The sequence below is a fragment of the Thunnus albacares genome, chromosome 9 (genome assembly GCF_914725855.1).
Source record: "Thunnus albacares chromosome 9, fThuAlb1.1, whole genome shotgun sequence".
In the NCBI taxonomy this organism is placed as follows: Eukaryota; Metazoa; Chordata; class Actinopteri; order Scombriformes; family Scombridae; genus Thunnus; species Thunnus albacares.
Window position 1 is genome coordinate 13,637,109 of NC_058114.1, and position 13,283 is coordinate 13,650,391.

General features: G+C 39.0%; 1 protein-coding gene and 1 pseudogene across 1 annotated transcript; both read left to right on the forward strand.

The window, feature by feature from the left end:
- The first annotated feature begins 495 nt into the window (after nt 1-495).
- Nucleotides 496-4,645, forward strand: LOC122989074 (annotated as a pseudogene).
- Nucleotides 4,646-8,846: 4,201 nt separating this feature from the next.
- Nucleotides 8,847-12,919, forward strand: LOC122988946 (N-acetyllactosaminide beta-1,3-N-acetylglucosaminyltransferase 3-like). Its single transcript, XM_044361623.1, has 2 exons — nt 8,847-8,967; nt 11,722-12,919. Exons 1-2 carry the CDS (start codon nt 8,894-8,896, stop codon nt 12,869-12,871), a joined length of 1,224 nt encoding a protein of 407 aa, XP_044217558.1. The 5' UTR covers nt 8,847-8,893; the 3' UTR covers nt 12,872-12,919.
- The last annotated feature ends 364 nt before the right edge of the window (nt 12,920-13,283 follow it).

A 13,283-nucleotide genomic window follows, 5' to 3' on the forward strand; every position in this document is an offset into this window, starting at 1 on the left:
AGACTAAGGATATTTGTTCAGAATAATTTCTTAAAACAGGTTAAGAGTTATGAGGGAACTCAACATACTGTAAGGCCTCAGTTTGCCCTTTGTCTCGTCATTTCAAAATCCTTAAATCAACCATGTTCCCCAATCCCACCACTCTTCCTATATTTACAACTGCTTAAGGAAACTTGGAAGGCCACCAGTGACATTAAATGGAAAAAATCCTTGAAAAATTGTCTTTGATCCACTAGTCTGATGAATAAAATGCACGTGTCCTCTTCGCAGTAACAGTCATAAAGGGGGATATTTTCCTCTCCACTTGGCTGTCTAAACAATATCTGCCACAGCTGAGCAATCAAAACAGGAATGGCTGTTGTTCAGCTCCTATAGCACCAAACGTAGATTTCTTGATGACTCAGCAAGATACCATGTGTCATTTTCCTGGAGTGTTTCCTGTTATGCTTTTTTCTCTGTTTCTCTGACTTCCTGCCTTGAACCACAGTTGCTATTATGACCTCAGAGAGTGTCCAGCTGCACACATGCAAAATTGCTGCTCTACTATCAACTGCCTGTCAAAGGGAAGTAGAGGACAGCAAGACATTCCCTTTTTCTCAGGAGAAAACAGTGGAAGCATGGAGCTCTATGGAAAATCTGGACAGTGCTGGAGAGAAAGCAGACTGCCCGAAAGCTGAAGAGAAACCCAAACAGCAACTGAGCATCAATGTTAATGTTGGGGGGGGAAGTGTTTCATATTCCCAAACAGTGTGCCATCAAATATCCTCACACCCAGATGGGCTCCTTGGCTTTCTGCAGGGATCGAGTAAAGCTGCTGCACGCTGTGTGATGACTACCATGTGCACAAGAACGATGTCTTCTCTGACTGACCTTGCCTTCTTCCACTACATCTGCCATTTCTACACAAGCGGAGTGCCGTGGGTCATAAGGGAAAATATGCTCCATCAACTTTGAGGAGAATATTGCATACTGGGGCCTGAAGTACACCAAGCAGTGCTGCTGGCTGGTGTTTGAGGAGCAGATGGACAAATTCAAGGACAACCTGAAAGTGGATAGGGAGCTAATGGCTGAGATCCAGGTGAAGTACATTGATGAGTGTTTCAAAGACATGGTCTTTTGGAACGTTCAAAAGGCTCTCTGGAACATCCCATAGGATCCCTACTCTTCAATGCCGGCAAAGGTTTTCACCGTGCGCTTCAACCTCTTTGTACTTTTTTCCATTGTGGCAACGACTCTCAACACTGTGGAGGAACTTGAAAAGTATAAAAACAATGCCAAAACCCACATGGAATGGGTGGAGATCATTACCATTGTGTTCTTCACCTTTGAACGTTTAATCCACCTTGCCACCACTCCTAACATCAAAAGGTTTTTGAAGAGTGGAATCAACTTCGTGGACATGGTGGCGATCATGCTTTATTTCCTCCAGATCATCTTTGAAGCCTTTATTGACACTGAAGATGTGAATACACAGGAAGACCTCAGGGCCATGACTCAGGTCAGCAAGCTCAGCCATGTCCTCAAAGTCAGCAAGCTGCTGCAGATCTTTTGGATTTTGAAGCTGGCCTGCCACTCAACTGGCATGAGGGCATTTGGGTTCACTCTGCACCAGTGTTCCCAGCAGGCCCTCTGCAGTTTCTTCTTCATTGCCATGGGAATCTTCACTTTCTCTGCTCTCCTGCATTCAGCCGAGAAGGAAACAGGGCTCTCCCATCAGTAGCATCCCATATCCCTGGTGGTGGGCTGCAGTGAGTATCAGAAACAGAATATGTCAGTGTCATATTTCAGCTTCTAATCTATATCCTTTACTTACACCTGCATCGGAAGACAATGCGATGTAGTCAGCAGAACTGCCTCTAAAGCCGGTAATTTTTGGTCCTAAAAGGGATGATTTACAGCAGCTTGTTTGACTGGTTACTGTCTCCTTTTAGCTGAGGTAGTTTTTTAGTTGTAATGAAGACCTGCAGGCTCTTTCATTGGCCATGAATTAAAGTCATTTGCTTTTTACTTTTTTGCAAACAGACATCCAGCAAACACAGAACAACATTAATTCAGAGTAAGTTCAATACTCACTTTCCTTTAAGTTCTGTCATGGTCTCCTGAGAAAATAGTTTGCAGCAAAAAGCTCCACTATGTTCCCCAACTGAAAACAGCTGCCTGCTGAGGCTGGAAACAACACTGATGAGATCAGTGAGACTAAACTAGATCGTAAAGTTGTGGGATGGAAAACCAAAACAATGAGCTGAAAGACAACAAAACACTCGACAGAATTGAGGGGAACTGCAATTGGAGACATACACAATATTGTACAACAATACTTAAGGAGGATGCATGTAAATACTATATTGTATATGTAGGAGTATAACTGCCGAAGGTACCAACTAGTTTATTTTTTATTTATTTTTATTTTTAAGGGACCACGTATAGTGTTAAACATAAATGTTTCCATTTGATGTACTGTACCAGAGTTAGCTTATAGCTAAATTTCATCTGCAGTCCCTTCGGCAGGTCACAATAAAAACATAACAGCACAATAACAAATAATATGAGGTAAAAAAACACACAGGATATATATTACAAAGTTACACACAGTAGTACATCACACACACCGGCAATGTCAACTAGAAATATCAGATGTATACTTGTCAAATAAAAAAGAGGTATAGTGGTCTACTAGTAAGTGAACCTGTAATCATTACACAAGCATAATAAGTGAAACAAAAAATACATTTGCAACTTATATTTAGTAAGTAAAATATCTCACAGTAAGAAAACACATATAATAAAATACATATTTTTAACAGGCTGCTACTGTTTTTCCTCTATGCTCTTTTCTTCCTGACAAGAGAAGAAAAGAGATTGGATTTGAAAGACTGAGAGCAAGAGAAATGTATTTTTACACCTGTTTGTGGGCGGATGTCATGTTCAAGGCAGCCCCTTGTCAGACCCTGACAAGACATTTCTGTATAAACAGGATGTCTTGATCTAAAGGTCATGTCAGGAACCTCTGTGTCTGTGAAATATGCTTGCAAAAGACTTGAAATACTGTCATTTGCTCATCAAAAAATTCCTTTTTTTATTGCACTGGACTTGATACCTGTGATATGTGTGTTTTCACATTGTTCGGGATGCTCCTGTTCCCCATAGTGTTGAAATGTGTCACCAGGGTAAAATTAAGGATATACCAGGAACATAGAAATGTAATCACTGCGCTAAACTATAGCTGCAACAATTAGTCAATTAATCGGTTAGTCAGTCGAACAGAAAATTATTTTTGATAATCAAATAATCGTTTGTCATTTGTTAAGCATAAATGGCAAACATTTGCTGGTTGCAACTTCTCAATTGTGAGGATTTGATACTTTTCTGTGTCATACATGATGGTAAACTGAATATCTTTGGATTGTGGACCATTGGTCAGACAAAAAAAGACATTCATCACCATGAGCTCTATGAACTTATAATGGCAATTTTTCACCATTTTCTGACATTTTGTTGACAAAATGATTAATTGAGAATATAATCATTAGACGCAGCCCTACTCTGAATTCAGAGTAACCCTCTAAGAGCTTTCCTGCTCTTGCTCTCTAATGGAGAAGGAAAAAGTATAAAACACTACAATTTGTAATGCCCAAAACCAGTTTGCCTACAGATTGTTGGTGCATGCTGCTGTTCCTTATGAAAAAAATGGATCAAATCATTCAGTTATATTTAATTTTGACAGAGAAGTCAATAAAAAACTTCTTACAAGAAAAGGTTTTTGCAACCTTCACTTAAGTTTTCTTCTAAGTTTCCCCTCAAAAAAAGTGATGACATGCTTCCAGCTCAGCCAGTTTACCAGCAGTTGGAGATGTTTTCTTATCACTAGGTGAGACCTTTATTGTTAACCAGCAGGGCCCTATAGTGGTTTACAGTCCTCCTCCAGTCAGAAATGTGTTTTTCTTCCGCTTCCTTCAGCTGGATGTTTGAACTTCACTGTGCAGAATGATGTATGTGCAGACTTTGACACTTGTTTTCACATTCTTTTGCTGTCACTATCACAACTAATTTGAGGCCAATCATGGTCCAGTATGCATACAGTATTCATAGATTCTGGATTTTTTTCAATGAGGGGGATGTAGCAGGTGTCATTTTAAGACTTTTTAACAAGGTAATTGAACTTTTTTTGTGGAAAAATTATCAGACACAAATGATTAAATTTAAGCAGAGTATGTCTTAAAACATGACATATGGAGGGGATTTTTAAACTAATTCAACCTTTACTGTAGCTTATTGTTCTGATCATCATGAAAAATGTATTGTAGTGAAGAGCTTTATCATGAAAACTGAATAATGTGGGACTGTTTACCCTTCTGTCTTAGGTCAACATCTCCACTGTGGGCTACAGGGGTGTGGTTCCTATTCTCATATGGCATCATGCTCAATCTCCTCCCTGTTTAACAATTTCTCTGATTACTACAGTAATACAAGCTAAAGGTGTACAGGAGTTAAGGAGTACAACACTATCTCAGTCCAGTGCGTCTTTCAGCTTAAGAACCACATCCGACACAAAATGGAGGTGTGTTTCCATCACTCGGAGGAGGACAACAGAACAGCCACCGCAAGTGTCCATTATGAGCAATCTTATATTGACGTGACTTTGTGAGGGTGGTTTAAGTATGAATGTTTGCTTAGTAAACTTGAAACTGAGTCTGACAAGGTGCTGGAGAAAGAGAAAGTGAATGGTTACTTTGCACAGAGGTACACACGTTTATACTAACCACCACCACGAACCACCGTTAACTTCAGACAGACAGACAGACAGTTGAGAACTACAACATGAAAAGTCTGGTGTCACAAATATGTTGAGCCATTTCATTTGCATCTTCTATTCAAATAATTGTGCTGTAAAAAGGAGAATGAGTGTCAGTATTTTAGTGTCTGATGCAGTTCAGACAAACAAAAGGGCAGTTTTTGGTTATAAAGCTTAGAACTTAATGGACTAGTTGTCAAAGTAGTACAGTGTATTGGGTTATAAATGTACACATGAGTTTGCATTGTTGTCAAGAACATGTTTTTTCTTTAAATTTTGTTTTCCTTTTGGGTTTAATTGTTTTTTTTATTTGTTTAGGTTAGGTTTGCCTTACCTATCTTTGTCATATGTTTCTACATTAAATAAATTAAACCTGAACACCTGGACATTATACACCGACATCTGTTTTGTAATTTGTCATAACGTGGCTGGAAAATGAAACGGCCAACTTGATGGTCTCCTCAGTGGGTTAGTATAAATTACCTACGGCCCCTTTGCTGTTGTGCTCTTTGTTTGCAGGGGCAGGTTGCTGAGCACACTAATTAGCAGGATGGGACACACCTGGGCTTGGTGTGCCTCATATATATAAAGTCAGAAACAGCCAGTTCAGATCCACTCTTCTCCCCCCCCACACTTTCATGTGTTGCTTTTGGTTTTGTTTCTCTTGTTTCAACGTACAACACCCACACAGCATACATTCACTTATCTGTTCCCTACGTGACTGATTTTACAGACTAACCCTTCCTATTGTTATCTTTTGTTTGTGAGTACTTTGTGTTAAATTTCCTTTTTATTATTGAATACCTGTGTGACTTCCCTTTTTTGCCACAATCTAGAGTCGGGCTGTGACATTTTGCATTAAAGTGCCTAAAATAGTGTAAGACTCAACAGTGTTTTGTTTATGTAAATGCACTTGTAGGGTGGAAAATAAAATCTTCAGATGTCAGAAGATTACCATCTCTGTTTAATCTGCAGTTTTATTTTTTGGCCACTTTGGGGCAGCACAACAAGCTGTTAACACGAATTGAACACCGTACTTATGACTCATTAATGGGCATGGGAGTGGATTGTAGGATTCACAAATTTATCTGCAGTTTGAGAGTGACAATCATTTGTGATACGAGACAGTGGACCCATTTGCGATCTGCGTGTAAACTGAGCTCGCAAATCACTTTCATGAAATGGGCCCCCAGAGCCCTGACAAATGCAAGTCAAATATTCACTGTCCCTTTTTAGCATATCTGGCTCTTCAGCTGCTAAATTAGTTGGGCACTAACTAATTTAGCAGCTGCCTGTTTCTGCAAATGATACTGATATGAAAATATTAAGAGTTGTGGGCCGTTCAACCAAAACAAAGGGCTGAAAGATGCTATAAATCCTGGTATAGCTGAGGGGAACTGAAGAGTTGGGTGATAATTCGCCACCCTTTACATTACATCCAGTCATATAGCAATATGGCAGTCACACAGCCATATTGTATAAAGGAAAAAGAAAGTCGGCACTGTGGATCCCTTTTTCCTAGCTGCAGTGTAATGGGACATCAATGGGACAAAGGGGAGCTACAGTGTGTGGACTTTTCTTTGATACATTGTTTCTTTGGTCCAGCACCTGTTTTAAAGTTTTTTTGATGTGCAACATACACACTCACTTTTTTATATACAATATTGATAATAGTAACCTTAAGGAACCTATTCATTTGCTTTCTTATTACTGAAGATTATTAATTGTGTCATGTGTTCCTTATGGTACAGTTCAGGTTAAAAGTTTTAAAGAAATTAATTAAAAAATTAATTAAAAAAAAGATGCTATAAAGGCCCAAGCTGGAGTCAGACGTGTGACACAGGGTATGCAGTGCCAGAGTCCACAAGACCAGGATATAACTATGTGCTTTGTTCTCAGTATTGTGGAATTTCTGTGTATTATCAAGTCAGAGCTATTTTTCCACTGTATTTTTGACTGTAACATCATTTTCCTCTAGTTAAGATAAGTAGAATGGCAGTAGAAAGTAGTAAAGGTAAGCCCCTGGGCCTTCACAGTACACACACTCACATGAACACACGAACAAAGATGATTTGCCTGTAACTGGCAACAGGAAATATGGCATGAGGCTGAGACAGAGGAGAGATCAAGATATCATCAGTGGAGAGAGAACATGATTGATGAAACACCAATTGCACACACACACACACACACACACACACACACACACACACACACACACACACCAGACAAGGCTCATCAGCTGACTGACCTGGTAAAGCTCGTTATTGTTCAACTTTGATTTATGTACTGTTGAATAGAAGTGAATCAACAGATTACAGATTGTCTTCTCAGAAATTGTCTTCTTTCTTTACAATATTAAGTAATTAAAATCTTAGTATGAAATTGTTAATGATTAAAGTCCATGTGTCCCCTTTAAAACCATAGGTACACGTGTCATCACAGGAGCAGAAAGAAGTAGGCAATAAATAGAACAATACACTCACTGTAAAGTATGCCCAGGTGGCACAGTATAAATAATAATTACAGAAGCACAATAGATAGCAAAGCACTATATAGAGCATACTGTTGAAAAAAAAGGCTTTGTCTAAAACTAGCCAAACCAAAAGAGTATAATGAAAGGATGTGATCAGGCTTATGAGTCACATATTGGCTTTTATAAAAGAAAATAAAGAAAAAACACTGAAAAGGCATCCATTGTTCAAATACCACACCACCCCAATAGACCACAGGAAAAGAAGGCTTTAGAAAGGAGAATGACATTGAGAGGAGTACCCTTAATGAGTATGTATAGATAGATAGATAGATAGATAGATAGATAGATAGATAGATAGATAGATTAAAGCTGCAAGTGCCTCTACGCACGTCGGGCTGCAGTGCAATTGAAGGGCCTCTGTCACGGGCATGTAGATGTCATCAGACCCGGGCTGTTTTCAGACAGTGCAAGAAGGAGATAAACCTCACTTCCTTTGTCCACTATTTTGCCTGCTGGTGGGGCTGCTTCGCTGAAATTTTGTAGGGGGCGCTATTCAGCCAGTTTGCATCACTGATGGAATATTGTCATGTAGACGTATTTAGGCCGGGAGTCTTATCAAACATGTAAAGTTTGGTGCAGACTGGAGCATTTACAATAAAGTTATAGCATCTTCCTCTGTCATGGCGACATCAAATCTCAACGGTGTGAGGATGAGAATTTTCTGCAGGGTGAGACAAGTCTGTCTTGCTCACACCTGTGGCATCAAAATTATGCACGTTTTGGGCCCATTCACTTGAATTTCAATTAGTTAATTAAAAACTCTTGATGAGTTTGTGTGTAAAACAAATACATTTCTTAATTTTCATCAAGTCTATTTTTAGAAAAGGAAAGACTTTTAACCCACATGACCTGGTCAAAGTTTGATTGACTCTTGGTCTAGTTGTGTACTGTCAGGTGTGTAGAGACAATAAGTTATTGCAGCTGGACACAGAAAAATGCATTTGAATGGAGAATGTGAGCGAAGCCACACCTTACTGAACATTTACCGCTTCCACATAGTTTTAGATACAAACTTCATTTGAACTTTAAATGAGTCACGAGATTTTGACCTACAAATCTTGAATTTACATGTTTTTCATTTTGTGTGTAATGCGAAATCTTTCACAGCACTGAGGGAGTCACATAATGAGGAACAGTTGGAGAAGAATACACTTCTGGTGAAATCTCCACATAAATCCCATTACTTTGGCCAAATCTTACATTAAAAATCACATGATAGCAGAAAATTTCATGGCGAATCCATTGATGCAGGTTTGAAAGTGGTCAGACTTATAATTTAGACGTCAGAAGCCTCAGTTTGACACAAAGTCAATGCTTCCGCCATTGTTTTAAATTTTAAGTTGTACATTTGATGTGATGTAGCACTGCAACATTTCAAATTTAGGGTTTAAGTGACGTAATAATAAAGAAAGAAAGAAAGAAACACACGAAATACATGATAGAAATATAGAAATAGATAGATAGATGGATAGATAGATAGATAGAAAGAAAGAAAGAAAGAAAGAAAGAAGACGCAGGGGGCAGCAGTAAACAGAAGCAGCAGGCGCCGCCCAAATGCCAGCAATATGCTGCTGCACGCTGTACTTCATATTACTATGCAGCCAGACAAGCGGAGGAGAGGGTCAGTCTTCATGCAACAGTGAGTACACTCATTCCTGTTTATTTTATATATAGCCATTTTTCCCCCTAGGAAAAGAAAGATTGGATAGGAAAGATAAGAAAGATTGGACTAAGATTGGAGTCTCCCCTTTAAAGTAACGGGAATATTTCAGATAAAACATGTTTATCTTTCGAGGCTTATTCGAATAGGCTATTGACTCTTTCTAGCACATATTCAAAGATAAATTATTATTATCATTAATTATTATTAGGCGTTTATTTTATTGTATTTTTCTTCACACTTAGTCCACCTCCTATGTGAGCTATGTGAGCTACACTGCGCTATGTGAGTTAAATATAAATGTAACCTAATCCTTCAAATAGACTTACTTGAGCACTCAGGCCAAATATACTGCCTGCATTGTGATATACAAATAACAGCAGAAATCGTGATAAGTGCGAATACACTAATGTTTTATGGGTGTAGAAATGGCCGTATGAAAGTCGTATTCCATTATTGTATGGTTCGTAACATTAAAGAAAAGCAAAAACATATCACATGGTGACCAGTGCTGAATTTAATGCGACTCTCTCACTATGATGTACAAATTCACTTTATTTCCTATATTGGGAGATCATCCGCCCTGTTACTTCAGGAAGAATGGTGTGCAGGTGACAGCAAATTTTCCACTTATTTTTTATACATACATATTCTGTGCAGCATCAAACTAGTTTTTGGGGGCTAGTTGTTATACATTTTAGTTATTCTTGTGGCTAATTTTGAGTTTATAAAGAGAGGCTGTTTCTTTTCTTGTCGGAAAAATGCATATAGTGGTTTATTGCTTAGATTTTTTGGTTAAGAGCTGTAAGCTGTAAGGTGAAGCTCTTACTGATAAAAGTCTCCTCATTTGTAGTGCTGGAAGAAGTATTCAGATCCTTAAATGTTAAATGGCACACAGGACTAAAAACTGACCATAACTCATATATTTGGCCATAAAATATCATGCTGGGTGTCTATTCGTCACCTTCTCCCCTCCAATCTGAATTCTTGTTTTACAATGAAGAAAGAGAAACATTTCCTAAATTGTTGATGAGGTAAGGGGAAATGTCTCAAAAAATATGCTGACATTACGTTAACATGTAATAGAAAAGAGGGAAGAAACACCGGTAATAACTAGACCAAGAGTCTAGTCAGTGAAACCCTTCATGTAGTATTTGCCTAATAACACTTACAACTGTCACACACACACACACAAAAAAACAGTTTAGACCATCACAGTGCACATAATATATTTTCTGTTATTGGTTTGGTGAAGAAAATTCTCCACTAACTAGACTACACTATGCATTTAGAGTAAATAAATGCCCTTTCAGGCACTCTTGTTAATCTGGAAGTTAAAAAGTTTCATGCAGTCAAGACACTCAGGAACAGGGTGAGTCTAGTGTTATGTCTAGGCGGGACATTTTTCTGTCATTTCACACTCGGCTACAGAGCGTCCATTTTTAAGCATTTCACAAGATAAGTATGTAGTTAATTCTAATGACGAACTGTCTGACACCGCCCATGTAACATATTCCACCCATTTTGAAGAGACATTACAGCATTTAACTTTTTGCCAGCGCACACCGTATGCATCAGTACAGCATCTATGGATTCTGCAGGCAGATGCCAAGCTACCTCATGTCTGCTCTTTAGCTCTGTCTGCTCACTCCTCTTGGCCTCAGAGCAGTAATGCTACAGTGCAGGCGGGAGACAGTTGATGCTAAAAGTTGAATTCTTGACTTAACTGAGTTCGCTCAGTACATCAGTGGATGGGCTACTCTGACAATAACACAGCAGTCGCTTTGCTTAGAAAATCTACACATCACAACTGTCATTATCTGAAATAGAAACTTATACCCTTATGTTATTTTCTTAAGATTATGTTACACTGCCTTATAGCTAAAAGCACATTACTTTGTGCTTTCTGCTTCCCATATGAAAATGTTCCCTACACGAGCTGTGGGGTTTGATCATTGTAACTTTACTGCTCATCAGACAGAAAAAGAGAGGGAGTGTTCTTAGGTGGAAAGGCAGATAAGGATTCGGTTTTCACCTCTTAATTCTCAGAAGACCAAGAGAAACTCCCCAGAGAGATGGTAAATTAATTAAAAGACACCTATTAGGGTGACGAATATGGGATGATTGTGACCCATGGGGCTGTATGTACAAATACTGACACTGAACTTCATAAGTATCTCTTCAGCCTAGCAACCTGGGCAAATGTGAATTGGTTATTGCAAAAAAACTCTGAAAGACACCTTGCTCTCTGTGAATTTATTTTTAAATTTCCACAACATTATCCAAGTTTTTTAACTTGGACATATCCATCCTATCTGATGTATCATATTCCACTGTGCTGTAGAGCTCTGTTGTTGTCCCAAAACAAAACTATACTAAACATGTCTGGTAGTCACAGATGTTTTTTTTTTTGTTTTTTTTTTTTTGTTGCTTAAACTGTGTTGGCCATTTTCTGTTCTTTTAATTTCACGAATGACAAAGTTGTTTGTATAATATGTTTTTTCTATAGTAATGACAGATTCATAATGTGATCAATATAAGTGCCAAGAGATTAAAGAGGGCACTTTTACAGCCCAGTGCTTTAATACCAATTCAGGTCTGAATAATGTCCTTAATCTTAATTCCTTAATTTACCACATCAATTACTAAATAATTAGTCTTATTGTTTATTCTATGTGTTACCAAGATGTGTTGATAAGAAATCTGTGGGTTGTTTTTTTTTTGTCACTGCAGAGTTTCAAGGATGAGGAAAATCAGAACAAGAATTGTTTTGCTGGTGGGAGCTTTTGGTCTGTTGGTCCTCCATCTCTGTAAAGATTTTATTGACCACAAAACCATCCGCCTCCAAGTAGATGTGAGAGAGGATGCCAGTCAAAAGAAGCTAAGCACCAAAAACAACTCTTATGTATATTCCTGGCCGAGGTGTCAACAAAATATTTCTGCTGCCAACATCCCAGGCTTCAACTCTCTTCCTGGTAGTATAAAAGACTTTCTCTACTATCGTCACTGTCGCCATTTCCCCATGCTACTGGACGTCCCTGACAAATGTGGAGGAGCTGATGAATCTGCAGAAGTCTTCCTTCTGCTGGTCATTAAAAGCTCCCCTGTGAACTACGAGCGCCGAGAGGTGCTGCGCAAAACCTGGGCTAAAGAGAGGTTACACAATGGTGTGTGGATCAGAAGGATCTTCATCTCAGGAACGATGGATACAGGTTTTGAGAAGGAGAGACTGAACAAACTCCTTGAGGTGGAGCAACGCGAATACAATGACATCATCCAATGGGACTTTGGTGACTCATTCTACAACCTCACCTTGAAGCAGATTCTCTTCCTTGAATGGATGGAAAGAAACTGTCCAAATGCTCGCTTTCTGCTAAATGGTGATGATGACGTCTTTGCCAACACAGACAACATGGTTGAGTATCTCCAAAGCCTCAAGGACAATGATGGGAGCAAGCACCTTTTTACTGGCCATCTGATCCAGAATGTGGGTCCCATTAGGGATTCACGGAGCAAGTATTTTATCCCAGTTCAGGTGCAGGAGTCAGACTCATACCCCCCCTACTGTGGTGGTGGGGGCTTCCTCTTATCTGGCTACACAGCTTTGGTCATATACAAAATGTCTCACTCCATTACCATTCTTCCCATTGATGATGTTTATATGGGGATGTGTCTGGCTAAAGCAGGACTTGGCCCTGTTTCCCATATGGGTGTGAAGACAGCAGGACTGTACATTCCCTCCAGCACGCTAGATGGATATGACCCTTGCTATTATAAAGAAATTCTACTGGTACACAGATTCCTTCCTGCTCACATGTATCTTATGTGGCACAGAATACATGACCCCAAATTGAAATGTGGTCCCTCTGAGAAAAAGCTTTAGCAGAATCAAACTGTAACTTACAAGTAGTGACAGAGCTCGTTGGTTGGTTGGTTTTGCTACAGTTTTTTGTTAGGCTTCAGCAAAGTCCAACAGAACTTATTTAATCTTAATGCCATTAATGTGGGCAAGCAGTCAGCCAGACACAAAGGGTAGAAGGGAGTGTTAAAACCTTTTTTGACATACAAATGAGCAGCTTTTCCTGGAATTAAGGGCTGGAAGTTATCAGCTGTTTTATTGACTAATAATAGGGTTGCAAAACTTGTGTTGTATTGGGCTTCATTGTTGGCCACATCCAAGCACTGACAAATTATGACCATTTATTTTGGCTAATGTCCTATAAAATAACTGCCTACTTAAACATCCAGTAGACATGGAGTTGTTGTTGACCAATGTCTTTGACTTTACTGATTGG

Excerpts from the sequence above, each read along its gene's own strand:
- LOC122988946 (XM_044361623.1), top strand. The coding sequence starts at position 8,894 with ATGCTGCTGCACGCTGTACTTCATATTACTATGCAGCCAGACAAGCGG. Across the intron at positions 8,968-11,721 it reads GGGTCAGTCTTCATGCAACA|AGTTTCAAGGATGAGGAAAA; the intron begins GTGAGTACACTC and ends TTGTCACTGCAG.